Below are 11,743 nucleotides of genomic sequence, written 5' to 3'. Positions count from 1 at the left end.
CTGTCTGGAGATGGTGTCACTGCTGAGGCACAAGAGCAAGTCACCCAGCTAACCCCAACAGAGCGCCTCCACCACACCGACCGTGTCACCAGAGCACACCAAGCCTGACCTCACTGATGTGCAGGAGAGGACGATGAGGCTGGAAATTCAGGGTCACCAAAGTGTGTGACTGGCAGAAAAGACAGGAGGCCACCCAGAAACATGCTTCAGCAAAGGACAGAAACCACCAAATGCACCAGCAAGGAGACCCTTACACCAAGTCCAGAACGTCACTCTAACAGCAGATCAGATCCCGCCACAAACTTCTGCACTACAAGTCCATAAGAAGAACGTAGACCCAAAGATGAGAAAGAGAGTAGAAGGAGTCAATTTCAGAAGAAATAACGTCTCATTTCACACGCTGTGTGAGAAATGAGCTTGATCCATTATTCTTACTGGTACTCATGAGCAGAGATTCTTCACCAGCTTCATCTGTACTGACGGGATCCAGCCCAAGGAGAACTGGACCCCCAGGGGCATCAGTGGAATGTGTGACACCTTCAGTGCTCCGTGCTGCTTCGTTTTCTGAAGGCAGAGTTGGCTGAGTTGGGTCTTCATGAGGGGCACCATCAGGTGTGGCAAGAGCTGTTATGATGATGGTTGAATCAGCTGTGAATTCAATATGTGCCCCTCCCATCCCCATTACATTCAAGTCTCTCTTGCCTTTAAACAAGGCTACACTTTTCACACCAGAAAAGAGGAAGAAAATGTTTTGTCTCCCATTACGTCCTCATTGCTACATTTTGAAATATTAATTTCATGCACTTCATATCTTAATCGAAAAGATTCCCAAGACAGCAGACACATGGAGAGAACATGGAGAAATCAATCAAGAGGATTTCTCTGGACCAGTTCTCTGTCTGACCACAGATCCCCTACTTTAGTGCCATTTCCAAATTATTTTACAGAGCATTTTACCTTGCAGTTATCATCCTTTGCAGTAAAGAAGCCTTTCTACAACCACTCATACTTCTTTGTTGCTCAAGACTATATGAATAGTTACAAATTATGGAATATATTTATTATTTGAAGATCTGTTTATGGCAGTAGTAAGAGCAGTTTTCCTAACAGGATTATCTTGTTACTTGTAAGTTTTATAGAAAGATATATTTGAAATCTTATATCTCAACACCATCCAGTCAGATCACAGAGAAAATGAGTCACTTTATAATCTTTGTCATAGACTTAAGCTACCTTCTCTCTAAGTCATGCAATAGCTTTCCAAGACAAGATATCTGAAAGACAGAAGTGATGAAATATGCATAATTGATATGATGACTAGTACCTGTATTAGAAGTCTCTTTTTCATGATTACTCTCTCTGGAAGGAATAACTCTATCCATTATAGTGGGTTGTGTGGAATAATCTTCCTTGCCCCAACCTGGATTCACGAATGGGTCTTGTGCTGAGTCATTCTGTTTGGCCCCGTGATTGGAGACCATAGCTGTTATGATGATGGTGAAGCAATTATGAACTCAGTACATAAAGATCCATTTCTCATATTATTCTCCTCTTCGGTTCTTGTCTCTATGACAGGCCTTGCTCACATGTCTACTACATTTAATGGCAAAGAGAAGTAAAGCAGATTTTCTTCTCATTACGGTTTATGTTTAGAAAGGCTGCCTACTGTCACCAATAGGATTGAATCCTTCCTCAAACTGAGCATATGCTTTTCAGAATCAATATATCTCCTTGACTTTCAAAAGTATTTCCCCGATTCATGCACTTCCTGACTTCATATTGGTTGAATATCAAACTAATATCCACTAATGTGTAAGTAAGAAATGCAAAGTAACTGGAAGAATCTGACCTGTTGGTAAGATTTTAATCACAGAATTTGATGTATTGATTATATTCAAATTTTTCCCCTCAATTTCATGATAGAGCATCCCAAATAACGACATATATCTCCTCTTCAGTGTTTGATAATTAGCAAGAAAAGATGGCAGTGCTTAGTACAGCACATCAGTCATTAACTAGCAAACAATACACTCACAGGGACATCAACAACTAATATTTATCAATTTTCAGATACTAGCTTTACTGTAGAATTTCACCATTTAAGTTTCAATTTCTTTGAGAAACCTCTCTTTTATTCTACACTATGCTTTATTCGTTCACTTCAGTATCCTCTTGCCGTATTTCAAAAATGAAATGAGTAGATATTTTGGATACTATTTAGTTAGTTAAAATTGCCATATTAAAAAAAAATAGTGCAAAAATCAGCTCCAATAATGACTTGCAACAGGAGTGTGAACACAATTCACAAATATTATCCTCAAATGAAAAAATGCAACAGATATCATTGTTCTTCTTTTTAAACATTCACTGTTTCCTACATATGTAACCCTTGCAGATAGCCTGGTAAAGCCTTGTGACTGCATGGCATAGAACACTAAAGATAAGAAACAATTCCAGTGTTAATTCACTATAGGTCTTGACACACGATCCAAATGAGAGAAAAAGCAAAGTTCCAAGACTAAGTCTGAAGAATAGATTAAAAAAAATTTAAAAGGCAATCAATAGATCTGTATTGCTTGGGTTTATCCACAGAACATTTCTTATGACCTCAGAGTGCAAAATTGTTCATAAAATCTTTCTAAAACTAAACCTTAAGTAAACTCTGATAATGTACTAGAATTTAAGTTGCAATGTTACCTGTATAAGAAGTTTCCTTTTCAATATCATTTTCACCTGGAGGAGTAAATTCTTGTTGTTCAGTAGCCCCAGTTGTGTATGCAGGATTTTGTCCTTGACTGATCCATCCATAGTGAGCACTGTGTAATAGTGGATGTTGGGTTGGTCCTTGACGTTTTTCAGTTTCACTTGTAACAAGTGCTGATAAGATGATGATTGAATCAATAATGATCAAAATACCCGACACCAGTCAAACTATCCTTATCTTCAGTATCCTTATCTGTGGTCAGTTGGGATTTTGTGTTTTCCTTTTTTCTTTTATTTGTTGCAATGGGTGTGAAATGAAAGACGGAAAGAAATAAAGCTCCTTTGGAAACCAAAGTCTGTTTTGCCCAGGAAAGCATCACCAGGATCAGTGGAAGATTGCTACAGAGTATCCCAATGACCAGTGGCAGAATAAAGCTATAGGAAAAGCAGTAGAAGACATAGCAATAACAGCTTGCATCTCTACTTTGTATTTATTAATACTGACTTAATTATTGAGTCTGTGAATTTGGGGTTTCTAAAAGTGAAAGAGATGATGAAATTGCTCTTCTGAGTAAATGTATCAACTACACAATTGCAAAGAAGGCTCCAAGGAAGTTGCCACTTCTTCTGGGAGTGGAAGAATATTTAGTTGGATGAATGAAATGAACAATTTCATATATTTGAGGTTGAAAAGCATACTAGTCTTGAACTCAGTAATAATTAAAGCTAAAATAAATAAATTAACTACTCAATGTTTGATTTACTGTTTACATAGCAGAAGATGCAATCAGAAGTAATTTGTAATAAATATTAAAAGGCTTAGAAAACATACATCAAAAAAGAATACCTGTAACACCAAGATGAGCATTAGAATAAAAAAAAAGAAATAAGAAAAGAAAAGAAAAGAAAAGAAAAGAAAAGAAAAGAAAAGAAAAGAAAAGAAAAGAAAAGAAAAGAAAAGAAAAGAAAAGAAAAGAAAAGAAAAGAAAAGAAAAGAAAAGAAAAAAAGCATTAGGTAGAAAGTACTGCCATGAATGATGTATGAAAGTGAAAATAAAGGCCCCAACTAGAGGATACAGAGAATGAACTGGAGCTGCTGCACATGCAGTAAGTCACCAGCTAGAGAAACCTACAATAAGCATTTTTCAAAAAGAACAGAAATGGAGTGGTATGCATCTTCAAATGATGAAATGTTCATAAAGAGAACATTCCAACAGATGTAATTCATTATTTTCATAATTAGAAAATTATTGAGAGATAATCCTGTAAAATATGGTCCTGAATTTGCAGCTACTAGGACATTAAAATTAAAAAAAGTATGAACACATTATTTAACAACATTTCAGAACTAAAATAAAGTTTTCACAGAAATTCTTCCAGGTGATTAAAGCTCCTGCCCAATGCCAACTGAATTGTTCCCAGAAACCCCAGGACCATAAAGAAATGTCCGTGTCTAATGAAGGCAGATCCAAAGAACTACCCGGAAGGAAGAAAATGATTGCCTTTACAGAGGGATAATAAAGCTTTCCATAAGTCCAACTGTACAAAGGTACATCTTCAGCTATTCAATTTTGATCTTCTTTTTAACAAGATAAAATGGCATTGTTGCCAAAAACAAAGTTCATATTCAGCTATACTTTAAAAACAAACAAACAAAAAGCAACACACTGGAAACTATTTACGTACACAGCAAAAACAGCTGGAGAATGCACTCCATAAGCTTTTGCCTACAGAGGTTTTTGAGCTTGAAGAATGTGATAATTGAGAATTTTCAATAGCTCAGTTGGCTAATAACACTAACACTAGAAGGAAAATGTTCACATTGCTCTGGAGATAGCATCTTATCTTTTGTACCCCAGTTGGGTACTAACGTTTACTGTTCTGTTTAAAATGGACCCTCAGAAGTAACAGATCCTAGGCTGAGCCTTTAGTGTCTTCAAGACTACAGCGAGGTACCAGCTGGATAATTTTTTAACTTAACATGGCCAAATTTATGCCACTATCATTATCTTATTATCCCACACTGAAGAATCTACTTAAATCAATCTGAGCTTTATATCTGTATGTTTTCCACCCACATATTTTTCAAATATTGCCCTGGATGTTTCTGTAAGTATTCCTATGCTTTCACGTGTACTAAGCAATGGAAAAAGTAGGTGGTTACTATCTAGTTTTGTCACATTTGTAACTGAGAAAAACTTGTTTTTCAAGAGGCCTGATTTAAGTGAGAAGTTATAGTTAATCTAACTTTCATGTTTTTGAATCACCAGCGCTATTTTCTGTCTTTGTCTTCAGATTTTACAACAGAAATTTCACAGTGAAAAAGGGGGATTTTTCTTCACCGAGCTGGGCCTACAATTACAGGTTGCAATCTGCTCAGTTTTATTACACCACAGGCAGTGCAAGCTTTAAAACCCCAGAGATATGTGGGGAAGGGGTAAGTAATGAATATTAGGTGCAAAAGATAAATTTGGAGTGACAGATGACTGTCATAGATGTCACCTCCGAGATTTATAACACAAATAATATGAAGTTATAACCAAAGCTAATGATATGGGAATTACAATTAGCAGCACTGTGAGATTGCTATACTTCACTGTATTATGTCTCAAATCTGAATATTATCTGAAACGTTTAATTGCTTTACCCCTGCCAGCAGAGCTAGGATATCTCTCCTCTTCATCTGTGTAGGAGGGTTTCCAATAATCTTGTGTGGAGACATCCAGAAGCATTTCATGTTGTGAATCCACAGCTGTCAGGACAATGGAGGATTTAGTACTGATCATGCTCTACTTCTATCATTATTACTCCACTGTTAGTGTGTGCCATAAAGATAGGGGATAATGGATATGCATGCATAACTAGATGATAGTCACACTATTCTTCTTATCAAGTTTCTTTACACCAAGCTAGTATTTCTTTTCTTTGCATCAGACAGATGCAAAGACTTGCAGGAATAATGGTGGAAACAAGAGATAGAAGGATAATGTATGGCAGAAGTAGTCCAAAACTGTTACAGCAGTTGCAGACATTTAAATTTGAGTTTAAAGAATAATCCTGGGCCTAAATAATATTGTAGTTGTCTGAGGAAATGTAAAAAATTCTTGCTAAGTATTCAACAAGTATTCAGAGTCATGAATGAATCTGAATCTGAGAGCACCACAATAGCCACCTGAAAAGCTAGTATTAGTCAGCAAAGTTATAATACAGTTGAACTGATAAAACAAAACTGCCACAAGAGGCTATGATCAGAAACTGCATACGTTTTCACCCAGAGAGTATGCAAACATCAGACCATAGAGCTGGCACAGTATATGGAGTAAGTCAGAGAATAAAACGCAGAGAGCAAAAGCTAAATGAATGAAAACCAGAAACACCTAAAGGTTAGACAAAAGAAAAAGAAACCCTAAGCAAGTTGAATTATTCATTTTGTATCTTTCTGAAAAACAAAGACTACAGCTGAGAAAAATTTGACAACATTCAGATGAAAAAAAAATAGTAAAACACTTAAAATACAGATTTATTGACACTACAAAGTACACAAGTGCACAGGAAAAATACACAATAAGATGTGCTTAAATTAAATTAAATCTTAAAATACTGATATGTTACTATCTTTGAGTAAATTAAAGTGATAGAGTGACAATTTCTAATGAAATGGGAAGGGAGATTGGTTTTGGTCTTCCATATTATAACTAGACTGTGTAACAGAGCCAAGAAATCTACTAAGAAAATATATCAACAGTGATGAAGGTCATGGTTATATTTCAGCAAAGATATGGTAAATGTTATAAGTAACACAAGATAGAAATAATTTAATACCGTTTTTCTCCAAAAAAAGAAAAACTTGGAAAAAATTATAAACATTTCTTCCAAGAAGTGCAGGTGTTGAACTACTGGGTTAAGATAGGGATAGAAGTGTTGTATCAACATTAAGCAATGAAGCTATAAATTCTCTAACATCCTTTTTCCAGTGGCAAGAATGTGATTTTGGAAAGAAGAATTGATAAGAAGAATGCACACTCTTCCCAAAACATATATGTACCAACAGGGGAGAAACATATGATGAAAAAAGGAAAAGTGAAAAACCAATACATCCAAAGGGAAAGGAAATTCCTAACTAGTACTTTAAACAAAGCACCATGTTAGCATGACATGCTTTACCCCTGGTTGACTGTGTGGGTTCTTGGGTCTTCTCTCTGGGATTCAACAACCACCACTGGTCTGAAAACAGATTCCACCAAGACTGGGTGGTGGTTTTCTCCAGGTTGTCATGATGAGGTTCTGGAGCTGCTAGGATATGGTTCATTGAACCAAGAAATTGTTATTTCTTGAGAGGCTTACTTTCTCCAGCTAAGCCAAGTCCACCAGCACCAGCACCCTGAGCATGCTCATGCCACTGAGATAGATGTGAGCACAATGGGAATGTATGAACTTGGGGAATCAGTACATTCCGGAAACTCAGAGATAGCTGAAAGACAGACTACTGGCAATCCCAAGAAAGAACATGGTTGCTTGGGAGGAGGCATCACAAAACCCTCTGAGACTTTCCTTGCCATTTAGCAATGTTAATGAGTTCCTTACAGACTGTGCCAGTAGGAGAAAAAGCAGATAGCCTCAGATACCCTCCAGAATGGAGAACATCCACCAGGCCATTCAGCACAAAAACGCATGCACTCCCATTGATCAGCTGCTGACAGCCAGCTCCACAACAGAAACACCTCTGAGTGTGGCATCAACAAATTTGGGAAACACAACTCCACCTCTATTACATTATCACCACACAGCATTTTCTCAGAATATGGCATTTCAAATAGTACTAAACCATTGATTGTGACAGACATTCAAGGGTGGAAACAGATTTCCACTTAGAGAAATTACAGGACTTTGCTCCTTTTTCCTCCTCTGTGCCATACAAGATGAATATATCACAGTGTCACTCAGGGCCAGTGCATATGGAAATGAGATATAAATTTTAGCAGCACTGGAAGAAGGCCCTTCTAGGGATGAGGACTTCACAAGATCTAAATAAACTTTTTCTTTGGTATGGGAGAGTTACCCAAAGCAAGAGCTGACTAGAACAGCAGCTACTCCTTTAACAAATGCTCCTACGGTGAAGGAAGGGAAGACTGCACAGAAAATGGAATGATGAGCAAGCAAACTTAAAACCACCACAACAGCAATGTACCCAAAAAGAGAGGAAGTTCCTTACTAGTGCTTGGAGCATACTCATTCTTGGCTACACTTATTTCCCATCCTGGAAACGCCGTTGAGTATATCATCTCCTCTGAAGAGTCTTCGTCATCTGAACCATTGCCGCTCGAGGTCATATCTGCTGTGGTGATGTTAAATGTGCCATGAAGCCTGAGCCCACAAGGTCTCTTGCTGACAGCACTTAATCTTTGCTGTCTCCCCAGCATGCACCCCACAGTCACAGAGGAGCCCGAACCGCACCACGCTTGCCTGGGTCTGTGTCTTCTACTGGTCCTTCCTCCCACAAGACATTCATTATCTTACCATGGCCCTACTGAAGCTACCCCAGTGTTGTTGTTGGCTACGTTTCTGTGTCCAATTATAGGTCACAGCGCAAATGGGCACCTGTCTTATTCCATCAGAGTGAATATAGTGTACTACCATGAAAATACATTCTTCATTTCTTCTACAATTCTTTCTCATTAAAATAATCCCCCTCTGAAGTGACTTCAAGATAGAAAATTAAAGACTCCAATACATCCTTTACAGAATATCTCAAATATTCAACCTTCTCAGATATGTAGTTAATGAATTATGTGGACAAATGCTCTTTTGCTACCGTACATACTACCACAGAGAACGAACGTTGTACTTTCATAGAACAAAGGTAATGGCCTAAATTTGAACCAGTGGAGGTTCAGTTCTGATGTTAGGAATAACAAAAAAGTCTTTTCCAAGAGAGAGATGCAACGGAACTGGCTGTCCAGGGAAGTGATGGAGTCACATTCCTTGGAGGTGTTCATGAAACATGTAGATGTGGCAGCAACACACACTGCCCATTGTAAACACCCTCCAATTAATGTTTCTGAAGCTTGCTGCCTTGGCTCACTGGTCATATAGCCCTTGAAAAAAGTACCATCTTAGCACGACATTCTTTACCCCTTGTTGGCTGCGTGGGTTCTTGGGTCTTCTCTCTGGGGTATGACCACCACCACTGGTCTGAAAATGGATTCCACCATGACTGGGTGGTGGTTTTCTCCAGGTTGTCACGATGAGGCTCTGGAGCTGTTAGGACATGGTTCATTGAACCAAGAACTTGTTATTTCTTGAGAGGCTTACTTTCTCCAGCTAAGCCAAGTCCACCAGCACCAGCACCCTGAGCATGCTCATGCCACTGAGATAGATGTGAGCACAATGGGAATGTATGAACCTGGGGTATCATTACATTCCTTCAATAGCAAAAATATCCAATCATTTTAGTGTAAATAAAGTTTGAATCATTCTGCTGAAGTATAAGATTATATTACCAGCTCTGAAATATGCACTGTGTGTGAAATACACTCCTTTTTGACAAAAAGCATGCAAGCTAATAAAAATGCATACATCAAGAATGAAATCCCTCAAGACATCCAGCTTATCGTTATTTATGTCTTCTTAACAGTTAACTACAAAGTGTATGGACTTAAAACTGCAATTTTACAAAGAGTAGCAATTATGGCACTAAAACTTAACAAATTGTGCCTTTCTGGTAAGCTGTGCCTGACTGAATAATTGTTTTCTCTTTTTGTGCTTACTTTTGACTCCTTGTATTTAATACTTCTCCAACTTTGATATCAGAAATAAAGGATTATAGTGCTCAATCTCCAAAGTAAAAACAGGTAGATCAGTAATGCATAAAAATCCTCAGCACTTAAAATTACAATTGTTACCAATTTTTAACAGATATACTCTGAATCAGTATGGATATTTTGGTTAGAAGAGAGCTAACATATTCTTAAACTTCATTCGTAGTCATGTTTCAATTTTATGTATACAGAATTACACATGATTACATGGAAAATTCCACTAATGCTTCAAGCAAGATATAACTTCTCAGTAAGAAACCTGTGCAAAGTTATCACAAATGCCCTAGAATTTAATTAATGAGAAGGTTTATTGTTGTATGCACATACATATACAGAAACAGATTACAAATGGTCTACAAACTCATAGCATTTCCAACAATCTAAAGTTGAATAATTCCCTTAATGTTGTTTTCTGTGTAGCTGTCTTGAAGAAGACTAGATTAAGACATAGTGAACACTGAAGTCAAATCTGATTGATTTTCTGGAGTATTAGTATTGTTCTTACCTGATACCATCACTCTCTAAGTGCAGAAACAGATCACTGTAGTAGAGTTTTGTTGTGATGTTGAGCAAAAATACTTTGAAAGCATGTAAATACATTCAGGAGAAAGCTTCTCTTAATCCACAAAGAATTAAGAAATACTACACAAAAATTCACAAATAATGACATACTCATAGCAGTGTAAATGCTATTAATCTATTTTTTCATTTTCCATATCTGTTCATTGCCACAAATTCACAGTTTGACAGAAGTAGCTTGAACATGGAAGAGTGTAAGATAAATTTGAATGCAATATTAGTGAAGAAAAGATTAAACACTGGCTTTCAGAAATGCCAGTCCTGCTAAAGTTCAGTCATTATGACTTTAGTTTCCCCACATAAAATGCTCAGTGAGCATTTACAAGAAGATATGGAATTCCTGCACTACCAGAAATGTTCAGTGAAAATCCGTCTCTCTCATTTGACTCTGTGGGCTGCTCTGGACACAAATTACGCAATGAAATATTGGACCCATCTACAGATAAGTGAGGTTTTCTATTTAAAAAGATGGAAAAAAGACTACTGTGAAAACAACTTTGAATGAAAAAGTGGAAGAAGTGGTGCAGGCAGAGTGCCTGGATGACTTATATAAACCAAGAGGTCTGAAGATACATCCATCTGAAATGAAAATACTTAACCAGCATGATCAGGTTGTATTTTGTTAACTTAAAAACTTGAGATTTCTCTTCTACTCCAAGCCATAACAACTCATTTAATAAGAAAGATTCCCACAGAATTAAGAAGCAATTTTTTAGATACAAAATTCAAACTCAGTAAACTAAAAATAGGTGCAAATTGAGTTTCAGGCATTTCATGTCAAGAGGAGAGGATGGCTTGCCTTTTTTAAGATCAGAAAATCTGAACATTATAAAATCTGGTCTCTGAGCAATTGAGTAATAAAAAATTAGTTATCTGGGGCTTGGATGCAACTATGTTCAAAATGATCAAAATTATCAACAAGAAAATAACTGAAGTATAGAGCTGCAGAGCTTTGTTACATATCAAGTTTCAAATTATAGTAGGAATTAACACATGATTTAAGAAAGATTTTTCTGACACCGTCCTTTAAGATCACTTATATTGCTTACTGTTGAACAAGATAGATTAAGCTATATAAGTCTATAGCATCCCTCAAGAGGTGAGTCCGCTGTATGTTATTTAAGAAAGGAAATCTGCTAGTAGAGTTTGCATCATGGGAGATAATATGAGAGATGTCAAATGACTAATACATTGATTAGCCATCATCTGATTCCTACCTAAGTGTTATTATTTCTGGAAATATCTGAATTCACTTTCTTGAACTAGAGGGGCTAGTTGTTTGTTTTGTTGTTGTTGTTCTTGTTCCAGCATGATGGAATCATTTTTGATTCTTGACTTCACTAATTTCTATGGGTGAACTAAAGTACAGTGCATTTTGTAGCAAACATTCAGTAGAAGCATAACTACTATTCATGGCCACATTTATTCAACTTTTACTTGAATGGTCATCTGACTTGCCATAGTCACTCCTACCTTCTCTCCACAGCAAGTGTTAGGAACATATTTACTTGAGTGATGAATGTGGATTTACAGCTTCCTTCCATATATAAAATATCAATGTAGATGCTCTCCTATCTAATCAGCCAAAGAATGGACAAAAGCCTTTTTTAACTAATGAGATTTTTTCAGAGTATGCTCCATAT

At 36.8% G+C, this 11,743-nt stretch overlaps 1 protein-coding gene across 21 annotated transcripts in view; it reads right to left on the bottom strand.

Moving 5' to 3' along the window:
* Positions 1-11,743, bottom strand: part of CD44 (CD44 molecule (Indian blood group)) — a 53,592-nt gene that overhangs the window by 14,079 nt on the left and 27,770 nt on the right. For 7 of the 21 annotated variants that reach the window (XM_010711232.3, XM_019615495.2, XM_010711239.3 and 4 more), the window contains exons 7-13: positions 8,836-8,961; positions 7,916-8,038; positions 6,868-6,996; positions 5,351-5,455; positions 2,698-2,877; positions 1,325-1,483; positions 436-624 (exon numbers count right to left, since the gene is read on the bottom strand). The exons of 2 other annotated variants lie outside the window; for them this stretch is intronic. In XM_010711232.3, coding sequence (XP_010709534.1) covers positions 436-624; positions 1,325-1,483; positions 2,698-2,877; positions 5,351-5,455; positions 6,868-6,996; positions 7,916-8,038; positions 8,836-8,961 — 1,011 coding nt within the window. Of the gene's footprint in view, positions 1-435; positions 625-1,324; positions 1,484-1,567; positions 1,594-2,697; positions 2,878-5,350; positions 5,456-6,867; positions 6,997-7,915; positions 8,039-8,835; positions 8,962-11,743 lie in introns of those variants that run through there. 12 more of the 21 variants (XM_010711235.3, XM_010711233.3, XM_010711238.3 and 9 more) reach the window with 12 other exon arrangements.

This window comes from Meleagris gallopavo, chromosome 5 (genome assembly GCF_000146605.3).
Source record: "Meleagris gallopavo isolate NT-WF06-2002-E0010 breed Aviagen turkey brand Nicholas breeding stock chromosome 5, Turkey_5.1, whole genome shotgun sequence".
Taxonomy (NCBI): Eukaryota; Metazoa; Chordata; class Aves; order Galliformes; family Phasianidae; genus Meleagris; species Meleagris gallopavo.
This window is presented reverse-complemented; position numbering and strand designations above follow the sequence as displayed.